General features: G+C 41.8%; 1 protein-coding gene across 1 annotated transcript in view; it reads right to left on the minus strand.

The window, feature by feature from the left end:
- Nucleotides 1-2627: 2627 nt before the first annotated feature.
- TTC12 (tetratricopeptide repeat domain 12) overlaps nt 2628-23516 on the minus strand; it is a 55426-nt gene continuing 34537 nt past the window's right edge. Inside the window, exons 14-22 of the mRNA XM_036747797.1 lie at nt 22103-22198; nt 21002-21059; nt 19239-19373; nt 18654-18761; nt 14467-14535; nt 12159-12260; nt 8867-8966; nt 6030-6255; nt 2628-2794 (exon numbers count right to left, since the gene is read on the minus strand). Coding sequence (XP_036603692.1) covers nt 2719-2794; nt 6030-6255; nt 8867-8966; nt 12159-12260; nt 14467-14535; nt 18654-18761; nt 19239-19373; nt 21002-21059; nt 22103-22198 — 970 coding nt within the window. The 3' untranslated portion in view covers nt 2628-2718. The remainder of the gene's footprint in view (nt 2795-6029; nt 6256-8866; nt 8967-12158; nt 12261-14466; nt 14536-18653; nt 18762-19238; nt 19374-21001; nt 21060-22102; nt 22199-23516) is intronic.

Consider the following 23516-nt stretch of genomic DNA (forward strand, 5'->3'; position numbering starts at 1 on the left):
ACAAATCATATACAGAGACTTTATTGTACTTATTTTTGTGTGCCTAGGACAATGCCTTATACATAGTACCTTTTACCTAATGAATGTTTGTTGAATTGAGGCTACTCTATGCCTTTCTCTACACATAGTGGATCTTCTTTGGAGTAAAGAGGAAAACCATGTATTTTAAGAAAATATCCACGTTTGGTCTTATATTTATTGCGGAGAAGTAATATGGTGTTAACTAGCGGCTGAGCCATCCAGGGACGCCAAAGATGGTTTACTGATTGCATTTTTTTTCTGAATTACTAAGGTATTTTAATTAAAAGTCAATTCTGGTAGATGACACTACTCAGTTATACTCTGAGCCTACAACATCTGATAAAAATGAATAGAGTCCAAGCCTTCTCTCAGCTCCTCCTACCACCCCTCTTTCCCACAGAGTCCCGGGACAACATTATTTGGTTGTCTAAAGATATTTGATTTTCTTCCTGAAGGGCTAAAAACTCTTCTTTGTAAAGAAAGATCCTAGAAAAGCCATTTAGAAGTGAAGGGGAATAATGGGGAATCTTAGCTCCTAATTTAGCTTCAGAATCCCCAGTGACCCTTGCTCCTTTTCCATTGACAAATGAAGAAATTGAGATCCAAAGAAAAGAGCTACAGCCCAGCTCTTTTGATTTGAGATTGAATGTTCCTTTCCTTACAACACCACTGCCTTTGAGCTGGCGGTAGACCTATGTTTGTCATGTCTATAGGGCTCAGTTGTTGAACCTGTATTTAAAAACAGAACTATCTCTGCTTTTCAAAGCCTAAGGAAAGGTTCCACCAGATGGGCTGGGGTCTAATTATTTTCCTGCTGACTAAATCCTTTTTTAAAATTAAAAAAATTAACAAGCATTTTTCTCTCCCACCAGCTCTTGTAACAAATATTCAAACCATTCCAGTATCTTTGCCAAGAAAACCCCACGGACAGCTTTGGCATGTTATGGTCCACAGAGTTACGAAAAGTCAGACACAACTGAACAACCAAACAACAAATATGCCAGTACTGTACCGAGCGTCAGGACAGTCCCTGATCTCAAAGAGCTTCTCATGAAGAGAAGACAACACATAAAAGGGAGGGGGAAAAGGAGGTGGGAGAAGGGGTATCACTCTAGGGGCATGGGAGAGACAGTGTGGAGATGAGTCGGCAGCATAGCCTGTGGAAGGATAAAGACATCTTTGTCCCCGGCCAAGCTTGAACACTTCTGAATTTTTTTTCAGGTTAAATGATCCCAGTTTCCGAGTGTCCACAAATTCAGACATTAAGCTGTGCCCTGGGCCTTTGCCAGCAGTCTTTACTCTGCCTAAAATGAAGCACATTCAGCCACGTTACAGCGCTCAGTCTGAGGTCAGCTTAATGAGGAGCATGACAACAGTTGCTGGTTCAGCAAAACAAAGTATTTCTTAAATATCTGATCGATTTTTTTTCTCATCCCACCTGAAAGGTCTGCACCACAGTGTGCTTTGGAGATAACAAGATTTAAGAAGAGGAGGCCCAGCTCTGTCCGCACCAAAGATAGAGTATGCTGGGTATATAATCTATCCTCTCACACCAGCACAGTGGAAAGAAAACTCCTCAGGTGCAGAAACAGATCCTTCCTCTGAAGCATACAAGATTATGGCTCTCAGCAGGCACTGTGAAGCAAAGATAATGATATAATTTGACATTCCCTACTCTTCAGGGAAGAGATTACATATATAATAACCACCCACAAACGTCTAAAGGGACAAAGCCAAAAGGCTGGAGGAGGGGGGTTCCACTTTAAATCAAAAGAGGCAAGCCCCCAGGTTAGGTACACAAGATGCCTTTTGCATCTTGCAGACAGTGAAGATTACAAAGTGAGCCACAGATTTTTTCTTTTCTATGATCTGCATCAAACATGGCCTCTCTTTTCCTTTCAATGGTCTCTTAGGTGCAGGCTTGGGAAGACGCTAGGTAGAAAGCGATGGAGCATATGTGTTTACCTTATTGGGGGGTGGATACAGACAAGTTTATGGACTCTCAGCCTTGGATTTGCTTCTCACTATGCTGGGGGGAGTTGCATAATTATTTTGCATAATGAAAATCCAGGGTGCTTCACCCACAGCTCAGCATAGCTCCTCTGGTTCCAGGTGGGGATGCCTATCTTGTAAGCCCCCTTTAGTCACGAATCATTTGTCTTTGCTTAAGATGAGAATGAACCTTTATCAGATGTGTTCAGAGATGGGGGCTCTGGGTTTTCTTTTTCTTAATTATACAGATAATTCTTGGCTCTGATTCATGGGTGGGTAAATTCTTTACTCAGATCTACTTCCTATATTGCACTAATATAACTTCTGACTCTTTAGCCTTGGGATGGGCAGTAGCAAACCACTCAAACCTCTCAAGAGCTCAAGCTGTTCTTAATAAAGGCTCCCAATAATGGACATTGTTGGGTGTTTCCTTTAGGAACCCTAGGGTCTCCAGCACCTGACTCATTATGTCACCTGAGGTAACAGAACAACAGTTATGTCTGATGGACAGGAAGGCAGTGTTTATTCATACTCAATGTAATTTCCACACTTCTGTTGCTAGTTAAAATTCGAGGGGGAGAATTCTGAAAATAAATATCCACTACCTGGATATATATATTTAAATAATAACTTTATTACCATGAGAACAAGATCAACAGTATAGAGTGAACATCATCTTAAAATACAGGCATGATGTGACACCTCTCACGTTTTTTTGATGTATTTCATAGTTGAGTTGAGGATCTCTATCCCATGAAGCTCTTCGAGTTGAAGAGTGTACCTGTAACAATGAGATCGCAAAACTTCAGTTCCTGATCCAGGAAACCCTAGCCATTGTTCAGGCCAACGTCTGGACCCCAAGAAGTTCAGCTACCACTGGACACCAGGTGTATGAGGAAGGGGAATGGCCCTGTCACATTAGCAGTCCCAATACTTTGAAAGGGAACATGGCTTCCAGGGACTCTGCACTGAAAATGATCATCAAGCCATTTCTGATCAACAGGGACAGATGTGGTTGGCTGATCAGAAGGGTGCAGGTGGGGACCGTCCCTCTCAGGAATCCCCACCATTTGGCCACTTCTTAGTGGTCCTCCTCCACTATTCCACTCAAGCTACACATCTTTGATCTTACCAAGACTTTGAAATTCCACTCCTCAATACAGCTTCCAATTAATCCGTTTCTTCCACTAGATCTATTCTTAGCCCTAATTACGGTCTGTGATCCCTGGAGTCATCCCCTGTCCATACCACCCATTCTAATTTGCTTCTCAGTCTGGCCTTCTCCATACAGTCTATCCCTTTAGTGTTGCACTAACCATTGCCCTAGAACCCTGTGCCTGCTTGACTTTCTACTGTTCCTGACCTGCTAATCACCATTTCTGGCAGACTTATCTATAATTTATGGTCTTTGAGAGTTCCCTAGGGCTCTGAGAGATGAAATGCTTGCTTTTGGTTAGGTACTTGTCAGGGGCATGACCTGAATCCAAGTTTCCCTAACTTCCAGGCTAACTCATGCTCAATTATGCCACAATGCTTCTTAGGGCTAATTTTACTTACTCCAAATTTATGATGTATAACATAAACTAGACCCTCGCTGCTGCTCAGTAACCTTCTATTCTTTTGTACTGATGTTCTCCCATTTTCCATGTTGTCTGATTCAAATTCAATTGAACACATATTTATTAATGTGCAAAGGCACTGTCCAATTTTTTTCTTCTGTCCCCAAGTCCCATCTGCTTCTCCACCTTCACACATTGCTTAACCTGATATTTTTTCTACTCTTTACCACAAATTCTCTCTACCTACTACTAAACGTGTTCTCTTAAAGATTACCAGTGACCACCCAAAGGGCTATGAAAATGTGCATATCCTTTGACCCAGCAATACCACTTCTAGGGCTGTATCCTAAAGAGATCATAACAATGGGAAAAGGAACCACATGTACAAAAATATTTATAGCAGCTCTCTTTGTGGTAGCCAAGAACTGGATATTGAGGAGATGCCCATCAATTGGGGAGTGACTGAACAAGTTGTGGTATACGAATGTAATGGAATACTGTTATGGTATAAGAAATGAGCAGGTGGACTTCAGAAAAACCTTGAAAGACTTATACGAACTGATGCTGAATGAAGTGAGCAGAACCACTAGAACACTGTACACAGTGACAGCCACAGTGTACGATTACTGACTTTGATAGACTTAGCTCTTCTCAGCAATGCAAGGACCTAAAACATTTTCAAAGGACTCACGATGGAAAATGCCATCCACATCCAGAGAAAGAACTATAGAGTCTGAATGCAGAGTGAAACAGACTATTTTCTTTTCTTTTTGTTTTTCTTTCTCATGGTTTCTTCCATTTGTTACAATTCTTCTATACAGCATGACTAATGTGAAAATATGTTTAATAGGAATATATATGTACAGCCTATATCAGATTACAGGCCATCTTGGGGAGGAAGGGGGTTAGGAGGGGAAGAAAATTTAAAACTTAAGGAAATGAATGTTGAAAACTAAAAATAAATAAACTAATAAAAAAGAAATTAAAAAAAAAGATTACCAATGACCTAATCACACAGACCTAATGTCCTGGTTCCATCCTCGACTACCTTGACTCTTCTGCAGCACTACTGACTACTGCTCTTTCTCTTTTTTCTGTCTTTGGACCTTAGAGATAACCATGTTGCTGGTCATCTCTAACAATTCTGACCCATCCAGCCTTTGCCTTTTTTTTCTGATTCCTTCTTCCTCTCTCAACCCCTTAACAAGATGTTTCATTCTCTCTCCTTTAGCAGCTTCACTCCTTCTCAAAGAATTTAGCTGCCATCTCCAGACTGCTAAGTCCCCACATCTTTATTTACTGCCCTGACCTCTCTTCTGCATGCTGGACTCATATCTTCAAGTAACTATGGGCATTTCTATCTGGATGGCCCACTGGAATCTATCTCAATGTAACCAAAGACCAAATTTAGAATTCTTTATCCTAAACAAGTTCCTCTTTCCAACTGTATTCTTTATCTCTTAGTATTATCACCTATCATCACCATTTACCCAGTCTCTTGTGTTAGAAACTCTTCCTAACTTGCTGTGTCCAGTACTTTGCTATTTGCTGTTGATTCTGTCTTTGAAATATTTCCGGACTCCTTCACTCCTCTTTCCACTGCATTTCTCTTGCACAGGTCCTCATTACCACTCACAAGGAGTACTGCAATAGTCTTCCTGCCTTCTTTCTCTCTCCCTCCTATCCACCTTTCATTATGCTGCCAAAATAATCATCCTGAAGCATAATGTCAATTTTCTGCTCAGAGATCTTCAGTGGCTTCCTGTTGCCTACCGATTAAGATTTTTTCCCTTTGCTTGGGCATTCAATGCCCTCCATAATTTGGTACCGCCCTATATTTCCAGGTTTCTCTCTATTACTCCCCATAAACACTTTATGCTCTAAGCAAATGAGATCATTTTCTGCAACATCCCCCCAGCCCCCAAACACACTTTCTTGCTTCCCTTACTCACATTATTTTCCCATGCCTGGAATGATGTCTCTTCCCTTTCACTTCCAAGTCCCACTCATGCTTTAAAGCCCAACTCAGATGTCATCTTCTCCATGAAACTACCCCTGGTTTTCCCTATTTGTAATGACTTTTTCCATCTCAAAACTCACAAAACACTTTACTTTGCTTCTCTCTAATACTCTCACCATATATTGGTGCACTATAGTTAACTCTGTAAGAATCATATGTTCCTAATGGATTAAGTTCCATGAGAACAGGGACCCCAATATGAATTTCGCAGCTCCCTTAATGTCTACTATGGTGCTCTGCACATAATAGATGCTTAGTGTTGAATTAAGTTGGCAAAAGAATTCAACTTTTATAAAAAAAAATCTGTCTACATTTTCACCTGATTAGTCAGGATCCCGCACATCCCCCGCATTCACACTGCCACATATTCCCTTTGCTCTTGTGACCTGACAGATAATCTGGCTGGCTTATCTTTCTACCCCTTGGACGCCTGGTACCTTGGTTCAGCTGTGCACAGTTTTCCCAGAGCAATCCCCGCATTCAGCTGCACAGACCCTTCCTTCCAATCCCCCCCTGCAAGTTTTAACAGGATCTTCACGATATCAGACTTCAGCAGCACAGAAGCGGCTCCAGGCACCTCTACACAATTACCAATGCAGAGAGCTGCGTTCCCCACAATAATCTCATCTTCTGCCTGGAGCAGCTTGATCAAAAGACCAAACCCTGTAGGAAAAGAAAAGAAGAAAACAGTGCCACCAATTCTCTTAATTTCCAGGGTTCCTTTAAACTTTATGATCCAGATAAGTTTTCTAGGCTGTCTAAAGTTAGATGGAGAAATTGTGAACTGTGCTCAACTAGGGGGTTGACAAAATAGGGAAGGGGCAGTAAACACACCACTTCATTAGTGCCGGGGAATTGGAAGAAAAACCCACAGGAAGGACAATCCTACAATGAGCGGTACAGGAGAAATGAAGGAAGTAGGTTTGTTCAATTTGCAGAGGATGGCTTCAGACCTCTGGAACTGAAAAGTACTATTTTACCTTTGGAAATCAGACAGTAACTATTCCCCCAAGACACCTAAATTAGGTACGCTGCGTACCTGCCGGCTGAGCTGTTTGAGGAGGAACTGTTTGATTTTTGTTTTCATATTTACAAAGCTTGCAGCAGTACTTTGCACACAGCAGGCACTCATAAATGTTTGTTTAGCTGTACTGAGGTTATCAGTCTGGGAAATATCTCCCAGTGCTAGTCTCTCATCCAGGACGGTTACTCAGAACAGCAACAACAACACAGGCACATCCCAGACAGATTCCACCCTTACGGATGTGTATGTTTTTGTACCATTATTGGGTCCAGGACTTAAAACAGGGTCTTTCAGTTACCCTGTGGAGCCAATCAGAATGTGCTTCAAAGTCCTTTTCAGAAGACCCCATTTCCCTAGAATAAACATCCCAAAATCAATCAAGAAAGATTTAAGCACCTGCTAGGACTTAGGCACTGTGCTGGGTGCTAGAGATATAAAGACAAAATGAGGCAGGCCCTGCCCTCAAGGAGCTTACCTTCTATTAGGGGAGACAACCTATACCTAAAGAATCACATACAATGAAGTGTATGGGAAGGGGTCGTAGCCAGCAGGGATGGGAAAAGGCTTCATGTTAGGTGATGCCTGACCAGAGGGCAGGTTCTGTCTGGGGATCAGCAAGAAGCACATTTGGACTGGACATGCAAGAAGAGGAATGTTTTAATAAGATAGGAAAGGGAGTTCAGGCTTAGGTTGTGAAAAGTTTTAAAAACAAACAAAAGAGCTTATATTTAATCCTAGATCCAAAAGGAAGCAAAATTTATTGAGTAGGAGAATGGCATGTTGGGGCCTGAATTTTTAAAAAATCCTTTTGGCAGCAGTGTGTAGGCTGGATTGGAGAGAGGGGATAATTGGAGCAGCTGGTCCAATAGAAAGAGACTATTGCCACAGTCTAGGGGAGGGGGGATGAGAGCCTGAATTAGGGTGGTAGTTTGTGAGTGGAGAGAAGCAGGCAGATGCAAGGGATGCTGTGAAAGGAAGAGTGACAAAATTTGACGGCTGACTGTACATGGCTGATGGTGGTGGTAATGATGATAAGGAGTCAAGGATAACACTGATGATACCAGCCTGTGCCCTCACCAGAAGCAGGGTTGGTTGTCATCAGAGTAAACAAATATCTAACCACTGCCTCCTTCCCTGCTCTCTGCTGCATCTTATCATCTTCAACCTTGAATGGAGATATTCGGTCAAAATATTTGGAAAAATCTTTTTGCCAACAAGAAGGAGCTGGAGGTGGGAAAGGTCCAATTCTGGAACAAATTTCTAGATGCAATCAGTGTAGGTGACTTTGGCATGAGTGATATGCAAATATCTGACACAGACTGTCACCACACCCCCTGGCAGCAGAGCCCACACAGTGCTGTCTTTGGACTCCAGCCTTAACATGACTTTACAATTCGACTCAATCAGAAGACCGAGAAGCTGAAAACTGTTTGGAAAGTTCCAGCGCAGTGACTGTGTCCCAGGAGCACAGACTGCCCCACACAGAAATGTGCTGTTGAGACAGTTGGGCTAGAAAACACTACAGTGAATAACTGTACCCAAGTGTCCTGGGTAAGTAAGCAGCGTGCCCATCCTGGCACATGCAGGGCAAGTAAGAGAAAATGGAAGCAGAGTCCTCACCTACAGCAGGGGCCTTCCCGGGTTTACATTCTATCCACATAAATGTGCTGATAATTACTATGGATGCCATTATGAGGCTGTCTCAGTTAGAGACCCTCTGGTATGAAGCTATGAATCTGAAAAACCCAGTGACAAAGTTAAAGCCAGTCTCTTACCCAAGAGGGTTTTCTCATTTACTACATATTAGATCATATTTTCCAAAGGCAAAGGAAGAATCTGTGTTAGGCCAATACAGTGAAGTGCTTTAAAAATTATGCTAATGACACTTGGTGAAAAGACATTGTTTCTCAAATAAGAACTTGTTGTTTCTGATTTTTGCTTTGTCTCTCTCAGAGGGAGGAGGATCCCCAGTTCATTTTCCAGCATATATGTTCCACCTTTTTCTAGTTGAAAGACGAAATGGTCCTGTAACCAAAGACAAACTAACACATCGTTCTGAAAACAATTCTGAGTTCTGGAGAAGGTTTAAGGACATCACTGCTATTTTTTTAAACCACCCTTAAACTCCAGTCCTTTTTAGCACTCCAATTCAAAGCAGCCTCTGCCTATTAGGTAGAAGGCACTGTGCTAAACTTCAGAGCCAGACCAACCTCTGGGACTCAGGCCCTGTCTCATTAAATTGTCACTTACTTTTATCCAGTCTTGTTACTTCTTCCCGAGCCTGGTAATAAACATTAGTACAGACAGCGAGTATCTTTATGGCATAATGTGATGCAGTTTGGCCTCCAGCCTAGATTTCAGAATTTAAAAAAAAGCAGAAATAATAAGAAAAAAATACACATACAACCCTATCATCTGATACTCACATAGTTTAACCTTGCCTGGAAACTTGAGTCAACCAGAGAGACTGCAGCAATGGTTTACTGATATTTTATAAGTGAGTATTCTGTGAAAGGAGGTTTATATTCTCTAAGGAACTAGGCTCAGATGACAATGAATGAAACACTTATTAAAGGCTTACTGTGTGCAAAGTATTGTGTTAAACAGTAGAGATACAAATAGAAAGTCAGCCTGACCCTGGTCTCAAGGAGCCCCCATTCTAATGGGAGAGATAAGAAACGTGGAAGGCCTCATTTGCAAATCAGATGGATAGATCTTATGGTCCATAGATTGCACTGGCAAAACAATGTTAATGCCTCTTCCTTAATGGCATTTCCAATGATAAAATCATCAGTTTTTTGACACTGAAACACTTGACAGTCCCAAGGAATTTGGTAGCAAGACCTTTCTTTTCTGGGTCTTGTGCAGCTGTGGCTTGGGCAGGAGCAGTGGCCAACCAGGCTGGAAACATAGTTATCCCCAAGGCTCAGGGTCTAAGGGGAGTTGGCCATCACAGGGGTGGTGGCCATCTGACCTTCTTGGCACCTGCTGGCTCCTCTTTCTCCCTCAGGGTACCCTGATGCTTTAGATCTTTCTAGTTTTAAAATTCTCACTCTCATCAACTCTAATATTCAAACCAGGCCCTCTGAAATAGATGTATGCCTGTTATGCAATGTCCGCCCTGGCTAATTAGCCCTGGGGAGGCTTCATAAGTGAATTGTTGAGAATAGAAGGAAGTTACCAAAGTGGCAGCCATATCTCACCCTAACGAGAAAAATGACAAAGGCCTCCCCTGTAACATCCCCACTTGAGAGTGGCTGCTGTCTTACTAAGGCTGTCAGGCTGACAGCTCTGCAGGGAGAACACCATGAACTTAAATCATTCCAAGAGGTGAAAACTGTCAAATCATCATCTCTCAAATTACAAAGCACAGCTTTTTAAAAAGTGTGTGTGCATGCACGCGTGCATGTGTATGTGTGTGTGTGTGTGTGTGTGTGTGCGCGCGCGCGCGTGAGAGAGAGAGAGGGAGGGAGAGAGAGAGAGAGAAGATGAAAAAGGGAGGAGGGAGACAGAGGGGAGAAAGGGGGGAAAGAGAGAGACAGAAGAGAGCAGGGGAAAAGGAGAGAGAGAGAAGAGAAAGAAGGGAGGGAGAGAAGAGAGAAGTGGGAATAGTGTGTGTGTATATATGTGTGTGTGTGTATGTATACACACACACACATATATACATGGAGAGGTACAAGACAGAGAGAAAGAGAAAGACAAAGAGAGAGGAGAGGGAGAGAAAGGATGGGAATATCTATATCTAGATATGTTGAAAGAAGAGAGGAGAGAGAGAAAGAGAGAAGAGAGAAGCTAGAGAGAGAGAGATTGAAAGCAAGATCAGGAGCTTCTGGAACATTCATAACAGTTCTAAGGAGCTAACCTCTAAAAGGCAAAACTCCCAGCTTTCAAGAGTGGAGAAGAGAAAGGGAAATAGAATAGAATAAGCATTTATTAAGCACCTACTAGGGCAGCTAGTCAGAAAGACTCATGTGCCTGAGTTCATATATGGTCTCAGACACTTATTAGATGGGTGACCCTGGGCAAGTCACTTAACCCTGTTTGCCTCAGTTTCCTCAACTGTAAAATGAGCTGAAGAAGGAAATGGCAAACCACTCCAGTATCTTTGCCAAGAAAATCTCTAATGGGGTCATGAAGAGTCAATTATGACTGAAAACCAGCAACAATAAACACCTACTATGTGCCAGGCACAGTGCTAAGAGCTCTACAAATATTATTTCATTTGATCATTTGAGTGGTGGTCTCCATTCAAAATCTGCCTCAATCTTCCTCTCCCTATACTCAAGAACAGCTCCTCTTTAATCTAATCTATATCATCAAGAGATTTTTATCAAACCTCTCACCTCAGTTGAGTGGGTAGAAAGGGATCCTGTATAGTTCACTAATTCACTCTGCTACCTTTTCAGTGCTAGACAATTAATTACCCTAACTTCCCTTCTCACTCTCTCCTCCCTAGATTTACAGTCTCAAGCATAAGAATCCAGTATTGCCTCTGTCCTAAGGCATCCTTCTGCAGAAAAAATAATCTTTCAGATTAGTAAGGTGCTGGGTATTATCATTTAATACTTTTCAAATGAGTAATAAGAAACACTTGTAAGGAAAAGTTATCAACTTTTGTGTTAATTAAAAGTTAATTAAAAAATTAAAAGTTATCAACTGTGGCTATGAAGTGCTGCTGAGGATGATGGGAACCACCTTTTTAAAGAGAGAGGCCACACAATAATAGATGTAGATCTGGGATATCCCCCCCCCCCACTTCTCTCCCTCCCCTCTCTATCTCTGAGAACCTGAGAGCTCATCCAGTATAATCCCCTCATTCTAATAGTGAGAAAACTGATTGCCCAGGGTCATACAGGCAGTACTCGGCAGGGCTGGTGTACACACCCAGGTGTTTCCCACTGCACTGTGCTGTCACCCACAGTTTCTAGGTTAGGCTCGAGTGAAAAGTGGGTGCTATGAGGGTCCGTTAGCATGGCAGAGGGGTGTAGTGGATAGAGTGCTTGGTTTGGACTCAGGAAGATGTGTTCAAATCCTGCCTCTGACACTTACTAGCTGTGGGACTCAGGGCAAGTCATTTAACTTTCAAGGACTTCACGCAACTCCCCAGGATTTATCCACTAAGTCACAGAGGTGATGCAAGTTGCATCGGTGGAGGGAGTTCCCATATTCAGGGTCTCTTCAACTGATGAATCAGAGGGGATGCATGTACAGATGTATAGGAGTTCCCAATTTGATTGATTGATTGATTCATTCAATAACCTTTTAGTGAATACCTGGTTTCACAAGACACTGCACAGGACTAGGCAATATGGGAGGAACAGAGAAGTAGCAGAAGAAGATACCCTCAAGAAGTTCAGAATCTAAGTGCCATGAAACAATAAAGCAAATTCGCTGAACAAAGTCTATTGAAAAAGAAAACACTGCTACTAGTGCTAATGATAATAATAATTTTAGACCCCTAAAATAACATTTACAACCATAAAAAATGCAAATTATAACAATTAGACTCCATGAACTACAGGAAGTTGCAAGCTAGTATTACCTTTAGAAACTTAATCATCGTCTTCATCACCCCTGCTTTCACCGTCTCCTCGATGGCTGTCATGGAAGCTGAGAGGACCCGACTCAGAACCCCAGCAGCTCTCTTAGGGAAAGAGAAAACAAAGCATGAGCAAGGTTTTTAGGGAAAAAAAAGCCCAATGATGGCCTTTAAGAGTTAATGAAGCTCCGACTTCTTTCATTTGGCAGATAGTTTGGTAATGCAAAAGCAATCATTAGTGTTGGGATCAAAATATGCCCCTATAAAAATCTAATAGCCATGTAATAGCTGGAGAATGCTGTTCTTTTTAATAAAGCTGTCGGGAGGCAATTCCAAGACCTCAAAGATGCTTCCCAGCAGAGAGAAGCCCAGCATGGGCCAATGCTGGTAGCTGCTCAGCAGAGCTTAGTTTAGTTTTGCACACATCCAGGGAGTCAAGGCCTGGAGAGAAGAAGATAAACTATAGATGGCATTAGGAGGTTCAGGGATCTATCAGTCATCATGCAACAGAGCGGGCTGCTTATCCATTCTAGCAGAGGAAGAGCTCTCAGAGGAAGATCATTACATGGGAAAAACAAGGCCAAAAGTCATCAGTAAGTACATGCTTGGGTAGCTAGCTGGTTGAGATGATGTTATGACCTCAAATCCTCAATCCGAGTTTAGAGGAGGCAGTTCTCTATTAAGGGATGCAAGCTAATAGAGCTGTGGTTAGCAGTTTTGGTGTCTGGGGCAGGGACCATGAAAGATAATCCCAAGTAAAATGTTTAAGACAAATTCAGTTGGTGAGGGAGGAGAGATCACCAAACTTAAGGCTCTGATGGGAGTGATACTCTGGGATACTGTATCATGTAATAGAGACAAGAGATTTGAAACATTGTGAGGCTACAACTGGGGAGGCAGTGGAGAGTTCTGGGCTTAGGAGGGACTCAGCTGGGATGTGGTTCCTACTGTGGGGAAGAAACATGCCATCTAGTAACTTCCTCATTTAACCAGTTATTCCAGCTAACTAGCCACCAAGCTCCCTTGTTTCTGCCTTGAGAGAGCACAAATGATAGGATCCTCTAAAGTTCAGTGCCCTGGTCGCTCCTTCCCTCTATGGCTCTATGTGCTAATTAGATCTCCTGGGTAAAGTTCCTGTCCAACTCAAACAGTGTGCCCAAAGCTGCTGGATTTTAGGTTCATGTGGAGTGATCACTCAGTGAGAATACTCGTCTCAGAAGAGAATTATCCACTTGGGATCGTCCTAGGTTTGGATGGTGGATATTTTGTTTGGTTCTCAGGGTCCCCTGGCTAACGGCTCAGTTCTGAAGAGCCTGTGGAATTGCTGAGTTCTTCCAAGGTGAAGTCTGGAGCGAGCTATCCTTAACTGAAAGTTGTAACATTTCAGGGAAACCCTGGAAATATCCAACTTCCCTGAAAAGATGACCTTAGCCAAGTCACTTAATCCCCTCCCCTCCTTTCCCCCAGGCCTTAAGTTCTTTACCAATAAAATGATTAAGTTGGACTAGATAGTTTCTGAGTCCCTTCCTACTGGCACATAAAGTCTCCTAAATGTATTTAGCCTGAGATACGAGAAGAATACTTTGCAGTGACAACTTACCAGGCCCAGACAAATAGTAACTATAGCCATAGAGCTGTCCTAGGGATCAGGATACAGGGTCACAAACATACTTCTATTTTGTTCGGTGTGTAATGATAGTATGCACTTGTGTGGTAGTGACATTCCTGTCCTGCTAGACTGTGTTAATTACAGGCCCATCCCAGCTTTCTTTTCCAAATGTCAAAATCAGAATCAGTGGAAAAGGATTATACCCCTAGGGCAACTGAAACCATCCTACATAAATTGCTGCAGCACCACCTGAACTAAACTGAGGTCAAACGTATAAGCTTACGGAAGATGGGATTCCAGATTAGAAGAGTTAGCTAATCCACTAAGCCTGTCTTAATATCACACAAGGTACACATACCATTTTTAGAAGAACCAGGACTAGTAGCTACCTACTGGGAAATACAAGGGCCTCTTTTAAACAGCATGTTTTACCAATTAAATACAAATATTTTAATGCTAGCAAATTCTACTTTTCAAAGCACAAACATGTTGACATCATAGGGGACATGGTTTTTCAGTCTGTAACTCAGAGTTACACACAGGACATAGATATGTCATTATGCCATATGCCATTTCTGACTTCTGTGCCATACAGTCCAGGTATATAGACACACACACAGACCACAGGCACTTATTTTTACAATCTGGCTCATTTCCAAATCATACTTCGGCCTTTCCTGTATTTCCTTAGGACAAACTTACTGTCAGGATTCCACCATGTTCACTATTTAGTAGAGACACACACCTCCTGCTCACCTCTTCTGCTAAGACCTGGTATAACAAAGAGGAACAAAAAGGATTCAATAGGTTTATTGATGCCTTGGGTAAAAATAGAGACAGAATGCCTATCAGATCTGCCAGTAAAACAAAGCAGGGTGTGTGGGGGGATCACTAATACTTTGGATGACAGAATTGGGATGCAAAAGGATCTCAATAGGTTAAAATGATAGGTTAAGTCAAATAGGATAAAACTTTAATATGGAAAAACACAAAGTCCTTAATTTAGGTTCATTTCCACAATATAGGGTGGTGGGAAGACGGCACAACAAGAATTCACTCAAAAAGATGAAGGAGTTTTAGTTGAGTGGAAGATCAACATTAGTCAACAGTATGACACTTTAATCCTTCAGTGAATCTGTGGGAGCCCAGTGGCCCAGATCACAATTCATCCCTACCTTCTTACTCCATGTCTTCCCATAAGTCCTCTACAGAAGGCCCACCAAAAATGTGGAGGGCCTTGCTCTGTGTGTCTTGACATTGTGTGGATATCAACTGAGCATTTGAGCTGCCCACCCATCAGTCATCTCCTTTCACTACAGGACTGACGCACCTCCTTTGCCAGTCCTTCATGTCTCTAATGACATCCTTTTCATTGCTTCTCCTGTGCAACTCATTGGTAACATGTTACAGCCTACTCACACCTGCCATGAGCCTCTCCATTGTCCTTTGGATGACCCCAGGACTTTGATTCTTTGGAGACCAGGATTCCATGACACGCAGACAGCACCATTGGATGACTATTTGAGTGGATCTATGATTTCAGCAATATGGTCGTTCCTCCAATAATGCAGATCATAACCCACCTTTGCCTGCCCATCCTCTGTGACTCTTGCCCATGTCCTCTTCTTAGTTCACAAGGGGGGTCTACCTGGCTTGGTGGGGGCCTTCTTCACTTTCTTCTGATGTTTCAAAGACACCAGTGGGCAGTATTCTATCTAAGCTATGTAGGTACACAACTATACAGTGACTGAGATGGTCCCATGCACACTGAATTATTGTCACATAAGTGAAATTTTCTTTTAAATACATGACTATTTTTGTTCTCATCTGCTGACACTCTACATATTTTAATTGGTTAATCATCTGCTGTTGTACTGATCCAGTCGGGTCATATGACCCTGGCTGGGGGACAGGGGCCTACTAAGAATGAAATAGGCAGCCTTCCTATTTCCAAAGGGATGGGAAGGCCATGACTGGCTGGAGCAATTGCTTTACTAAAGTCATTTGGAGGCAGAAAGCCCATGTTATGTGAGGCAGACTCAAAGCGTTCTGTAGGGTGACCTCAACAACAGAACAAGAAAGGAAAAACATCCATGTGAATATTGACTAATGATGTGAACATTCTGATAAAATTGAACTAAATTTTACTGCGTTATTTAGATAATAAATAAAATTAATAGTATGTAGATTTTCAGTTTTCATTGGAAACATTAGTATTATGTATACTTAAAACCAAAACTTTTAAAAGGCCATGCAATCATGAGGTTGTATAGAAATTTTCAGCTCAAAGCAATAACAGATTCATGTGACTGTAAAAAAAAAAGTGAGAAGGAACATTGCCAGGGCAGCACATGCCGCATGACTAGACTGGGTGCTTTTTGATCATACATTTCCTTGATGACATCCTTTACTCAAGGTCTTCCTTGCAGTTCCCCAGTTGTTCTGTTTACATCCATCCTGTGCCTCCCCATTGTCCTCTTCATGATATTCACTCTTAATTTTTTTTGGAGATGATAGTAATCCATGACTTAGTGCCATTCAACATGACCAAAAGAATGTTGGTTTGGAGAATATGGGCTTTCCATCAACTGGGGAATACCCAAAAATGTGGTACGTGAATATAATGGAATATTACTGTGCCATAAGAAACAACGAATAGGAAGATTTCAGGGAAGCACAGAAGGCTTTACATGAAAAGAAATAAGGAGATTGAAATAAGTGGAACAAGGACAACCATGTAAGATATAGCATGATTACAACAACAGGAATGGAAAGCACAAGCACAGGAATGGAATCGCTTATTACGTACAAAAGCGCAGTGCCAATGAGCAAAGGCGGCCCCAGAGAAGGGAGAAGAAGTGCTACAACCTTCCAAGGGTTGCAGACCCTCGCAGCCCTGCAGAGAGAGGCAGCTGTGGACCTCCAACATCACACACACTGTCAAGACTCAGTTCATGTGCTGGTTTGGCTCAACTTTTTTTTCTCTTTGTGTTTTATTTTGTGTTGCTGAGCTGAGGAAGAGGGAAGGATATATTCAGAAATAATGGTAATATAAAGGCAAAAGGTATTAACATTTTAAAAAAAAGATGACTCTTTGTTTCTCAAAGAAATCTGGGGTCAATATAGTTCTGCAATTCCCTTAAGGCCATCTAACCCACTCTCCTCCTTTTGTCCCCTTGTTTAATTTTGGACCAGAATCATTGTCTGTTTTCACTATCTGGTGTGTGTGTGTGTGTGTGTGTCTGCATATGTGTGCATGTGTGTGTGTGCACTCATATGTGTGAGGCAGCCTTGATGTCAGCCTCCGGGTTCAAGCTCTCCCACTGACCTGTGCTGGCAGTGCACTCTGGGCAAGTCATTTAACCTCTCACTGCTCTAGACAACTCTCCCAGACTATAATTGCAGAGAAGGTGCCAACCTGAATTGTAGAGGGATTTTCCTTATCCAAGACTTCCTTATACCAATGAAATTACAGATACAGTCCCTAACCCCAACCATACATGTGCAATCTGAGAAATACGGCATGCTTCACTCATTTGTTTTTTCTTGTGTGGAAGATTAGGTCAAATACTATTGCGCAGATGGCTTCCAGAAAGCTCTGTCATGTTCCTGGACTTCATGCAAGTAGCACAATGTTACCTGCAGTCACAAACTTCTGGAGGACTTTGGCATCCATAGGAATTCTCTCCTCAACTTGAGCCTCTGTGCTGACTTTTCATGTCAATGGTAAAAACTTGTTCTGAACATTCATCTCTCCATTTTGTTTTGCTTGAAATTAATGATCAGAGGTTCACTGAATGAGCTTCTCCCTGTTATCTCTTTAAAGGAACCTTGAATATTTTGGCATACAAATGGGAGCCATTTTGTTGGATGAGAAGCTGCATCTTGCTCTGCCAAATCAAATGTTTTGTAATCAAGAAACAATAGGTAGAATGGGCTATTATATTCCCTACATCTTCAGGTATCAAGTATTAAGAACTGACTACATGCCAGCCACTGTGCTAGGTGCTGGGCAATGGCAAAAATATGGTCTGCTGGGCAACGTGGCTTGAGAAACCTGACTATACCCTAGTAATAGCCTCATCAAGGATATTCTTGATGTAGATTGTTTTCATAAAACTTTCATATAAGTGGTCAAGTAAGCAGCATATAGGTGTGTGGTTACTGATGTTCTCTCATTTGCCTTTTTTGGTATTAATGAAGTTAAAGTTTCTTCTGCACCTCTTCATCTTCAGTCTCTGGGTATTTTCGCTGGCTGGTTCTTTGTTTGGAAGGCTCTCCAATCCTTAACTCTGCTAACTGACTTTATTCACTATTCAGTTCAAATCCCAATTTCTCCAGGAGACCTTTCTTGACCCTTCCATTTACACTATTTATATCTTATATACACACAGCTGTTTCCATGTTGTCCTCCTCAGAATGTGAGGTACTTGAGAGGAGGGACCATGTTTTTGTCCTTCATTGTATCCCCAGCCCCTAACACAGTGCTTGGCACATGGAAAATGCTTAATAAGTGCTTGCTGACTGGTGGAACGTCTCCAAGAGCTTGGGTTTTCTTATTTGTAAAACGAGAGGGTCTCTTCTAGTTCTATGATCCCATGATTCATGCACTGGTAGACTGGATGACCTCTAACATCACTTCCAAGTCAAATCTAATTTCTTAGTGCATCTAAATACAAACCAAAATAGCATACTGTCCCTCAGTGAAGTGAGATATGCGGAGCTAGCATAACTTTCAGTCACATTTCCAATTTCCATTGCCAATACTGGATTGATTAATAGACAGTCATATAACATTCTTTTTTTGCCTCAGGAAATTAAAAAACCTAATGGAACAGTATGTGTCTCGGGGAGTGCACCAAGCTAATTTGGACAGCAGAATACTGTACCTCAGTTATAGACAGAGATTCCAGAGACAAATTCATCATGAGACCTAGGGTTGCATATAAGTTTTCCTGGAATAGTTCATCTTTATTCTCATTCTCCTCACACCTCACCTTTAGAAACAAAAAATAATGAAGATATGATCATTATGCATTGTGCCTTCAGAGTCAGTCTATACTCTTTTTAAAGTTAACATTTCTTAAGGGACTGGAATTGAGCACTTTCCCCCTAGAGCTAACAAATGCTTTCTCCAAACTTGAGTTGCAAAATGGGAAATTTATATTTAAAGGAGAATGACTGACAAGTGAATGGATGATGAAGAGAAATTTATCTGGAAACCTTTTAAAAAAGAGATTCTAATAGGACAGACCCACCCAGCTTAGGTGACACATGGCTTAGAGGTGGAGGTAGGAAAGAAGGGGTGACCTTTTAAAGTTACATGAGCCCTTCTCTGAGTCCATAAAAGACAGTGATCTAGATGCTTACTCCAAGACTTTCAAAGCTAGAGTACCAAGAAATTCTGGAGAAGGAAGAAGTAAATGGCCCCCACAGAGTTAACAGATTAGCTCCAAATAATAAACTTAATTTACCATGAGACTCAAGCATGCATCCCAGCATTCTCCACAATCAGACATCTGTTTCCTGATGACAGCATCAGTACTGAGGTTTCCCAAGATGGCAATGCACTGGCGGAGAGTTGATGGATAGGTAATCTCAGGATTTTTCTTTAAGAAAAAGGGAAGGAATGAGATAGTGACTTCTCAAAGACAAAGATAATGATGCCACAGCAAACTATAATGGCCAATTTTCACATGCTGATGAAAGACCCAAGTTGCAGAATGGATCCCAATTCTGCCTGAGGCCCTTCAGCAGAGTAGCAGCAGAAAGGTGTGTACTTGTTGGGGAAGAAGGACACATTTCCTAATGCTCTTTTGGAAAACACTAAACAGCTATTGTTACTCTCTCCTGTTGCTCATCAACCCAAATGTGGTACAACTGTCCTTACTGATGGAGCAGATTATTCAAATGAATTCCACCAATATTAAGTGCTCTACTGTGTACAGAGCACCACATTAAATTCTGGGAGAAAATACAAAGTTTGGAAAAAAACAGAGTTCCTGCCCTCATGGAGGTTACAGCCTATTAAGATGCATGTACAGAAATACACATTACAGATAACTAACACACAAAAAAGATATCATGCAGGTATCAGAGATGTGCAAACCAGAGTGAGAGGTCAGAGGGGAAGGGCTGTCATGGAAAGAGGACACCATAGAAAGCTGGCTTTCTGAGGGAGACGACATTCCAAGCACAGGGCAGAGGATGAACAAAGGCAGAGGGATGAAAAAGCAGAGGGCACATTTGGAGGAACAGAGAATAATCCACTTTGGCTAGAGTAAAGAATGTGTGGAGGGAATATGAGATGTAGCAAGTAGGGATGGCCCCACATTGTGGAGGGCACTGATTGAAGGCAAACAAGTTTAAACTTTTCTCAGGGGACAAGAGGAAGCCACTAAAGATTTTTGAAAACAGAAAAGATATAATTGAGTATACACATAAGATTATTCTGGAAGGAGTGTGAAGGATGGAATGGAAGAGAAAACAGGTAGAGACTGAAAGATCTATTATGAGTCCAAACAATGAGCTTGGCTTTGGACATGTTGAATTTCAAGTGTTGGTGGGACATCCAGATAGAGATGTAGGCCTGGACAATGGAAGAGAAGTTAGGGCTAGAGACAGAGATTTGGAAGTCACTCATAGTGTGAATAGCTGAAGCCCATGGGATTAATGAGGTTGACAAGTGAGAGCACGAAGAGGGTAAAGGGAAGATAGTCTAGGACAGAATCTTGGGGAATACATATTTAAAGGAGATGAGGGAGAGATCCAGGCACCACCAAATCAGGCAGAGAAGAAGCAGGGAAGGGAGCAACTAGGAAAGCATGGTTTGTCTTAAAGGAGAAAAGAATTACCCGGAAGGACAAGGTGTTCAGCAGCGCCGTAAAGGTCAAAGAGGCTTTTGGTTGCATGCTTTGCATGCTGCGTTGATAGAGATGAGTGTGAACAAGAAGCTGATGGAAGCTGCTACATTCTCTCCACCTGCTGCTTGAAAGGTATTCTCAAACCGGCTTTCTCTGCCCTGAGCTAACAAAACACATCCATATGCCTCCTCCACCTGCCCCAACTGAAACTGTTTTACTAACTAAGGATTTGTGTAAACTCCAGCTGTGCACAAATCATTAATCAGCCTGTGAGACAACAGGTCTCTGTTTGACAGTATAAATCATTTCTAAATAACTATTTTCATGTTTCTGTGTATGTTTGCAACCAACAATAAAGATGAGACCTTGCTTACCAGTATACTTATGAGTGTGAGAAGAGCACGTAGGTTGGTTTGTACCCAGGTTTTGAATCTGTTGGGAAAAATCAGCTATCACTCTTATTTACATAATGTAAATTTCAAGATAAATCAGAGTTGTGAATAAAAGAATAGCCAATTTCATCTTCTGACTCTATGCAATGATATGCATTTTTGCACATATCCTGTACACGCTGGAAAAATATCTCTTGTTTAGAATGTGGTCTTACATTTCTAAGTCTGGAGAACCTCCTTTGATATTAAACCACAAATCTTAGATAGAGGCTGTCCTAAGTATAAGTTGCCAGAATGCTAACCCTCTGCAAGCTGCTTTATCCCGTCTCTCACTGAGTCTATATGCTAAGTGCAATGCAAACATAAGATGAAGTCCAAAGATATTTACTCATCACAAGCCATTAGGGGAGCCCATGATACAAACACCCTTCTGCTGTGATAGAGCAGCCATTACTCATTCCACACCCATACACCCATACCATTTAACCATCCTGTCTGCCACACTTCCTCCCATGTCAGGGACTCAACTGTTTTGCATAAAGTGGCCACTTATAATCTATCCACCCTAAGGCTTTCTTTTAACAAAATATGATAGCCGTGACAAGTCAGGGAAGATTACGTGAAAACGGAGGCCTAAGATCTACATGGTTTCCCATCTTCCTCTAATCCTATTCAGACAAAGGATATTCAGGTAAATGATGATGACTGTTACTATGGCTGATGATTGTTACTGTCTATCCCAGAGGTAGCGGCAATCACTATTATTGTAGAAAAAGAGATTTTCTAAAGCCTACTGGCTTCTCCTGAGTGCCAGACATTACATCAAGAACATTACAGTTACCTGTTCCCTTCCCTGAGGACTGAGCCACTATGGTTTGAGGAAACAGGCCATGGGCCACAGAGATGCATGTAGTTAACTCCTGCGAGAAATGCCTAGAAGGAGTCATTACCTCCACTGACATTATGATCGTGAGAGTCTGCAGCCTGATCCAGTCCACCTGTTCTTACTCCTAGCTTTAAAAATCTTACAGAAGACCAGAAACTAAAGAGACAGGAATAGCCATTTCCAGAAGTAAAACTTACCTGTCCTCCAAGGCTAAGTCAGTTAGTAGCTGCATCACAGTTCTGGCCTCCTTTTCTTCCGACATACTGACAATTGCCACAAAGGCTCGCAGCAACCTGTAAAAACCCACAGACGTTGATGGCTCCTCGACCAATCTGTACCCCCAGAAATGTGAACTGTTTGAGAGCAACCATGAAAGATGTGGCTCATTTAGATTGTAGATATATTACCCAGAAATCTCTCTTATTTCTAGGCAGGTGAGTCTCTTACATAGCTTAAAGACAAAAGACACGGTCTCAGTATTATTCTTCTCCAGAGAAGAAGAGCCCACAACTTCCCCAGGGGTGGATTTCATGTTTCCTTAAAGGTCTACCTAAGATCTCTCTGGAATCTCTGGTACAGAAGACGAAAGTCGATAGATGTAACCAGCACAGAAGATGTGATTGCAACAGGAAAGGGAAACAAAGTTAGGGCACATAATTGGTTCAAGGGGTAACTTATGACAAGCTCTGGAGAAGATATGAGAAAATCGACCTGTCTTCTTTTCTTGGTGAGGTGGGTGACTATGGCTGTGGAACGTTGTATCACTTGGTTTTGATGAACTGTTTTTTTTTAATCTTTGTGACCATGAGAGGCAGCTCTCCAGATAAGAAGCATATTCAAAAATGGATGTGACATTAAATCAAATGGGGAAAAACGAAAAAAAGCAAGCAAGTATGCAGGCAAGCAAAAGGTAATTCATCCAATGTATTTTGTAATTATATCTTGGTATTTTCTCGGAAGGTCTATGTCAGGGGTGGGGAACCTGTGGCCTTGAGGCCATATGTGACCTTCTAGGTCCTCGGGTGCAGTCTTTTGACCAAGTCCAAGTTTTACAGAACAAATCCTTTTATTAAGGAAATTTGTTCTGTGAAGTTTGGATTTGGTTAAAGGAGCACACTTGAGGGCCTAGAGGGCCACGTGTGACCTCTAGGCCACAGGTTCCCCACCCCTGGTCTATATAACCAAGATAATTCACATATGTGATGAAATTCACTTATTTTTTTAATCAAGAATTTGTTAATTGCCTCCTATGTGCAAGGTACAAAGGATGAAATAATCCTGTAGATAAAAACCTTACATTTTAGTGAAGGAAACAAGTATACCTAAAATATGGAGCATACATATATAATGAATAAATACAAATACATTTTAGTTGTCGTTGAGTCGTTTCATTTACGTGCAACTCTTCATGACCTCACTTGGGATTTTCTTGGCAAAGATACTGGAGTGGTTTACCATTTCCTTCTGTAGCTCATTTTACAGATGAGGAAACTGAGGCAAATAGAGTCAAGTGACTTGCTCAGGATCACATAGCTCAGACACATAGTGTCCGAGGGTGGATTTGAACTCATGAGGATGTCTTCTTGGTCCAAGCCCAGGCCTCTATTCACT

This window comes from Trichosurus vulpecula, chromosome 2 (assembly GCF_011100635.1).
Source record: "Trichosurus vulpecula isolate mTriVul1 chromosome 2, mTriVul1.pri, whole genome shotgun sequence".
In the NCBI taxonomy this organism is placed as follows: domain Eukaryota; kingdom Metazoa; phylum Chordata; class Mammalia; order Diprotodontia; family Phalangeridae; genus Trichosurus; species Trichosurus vulpecula.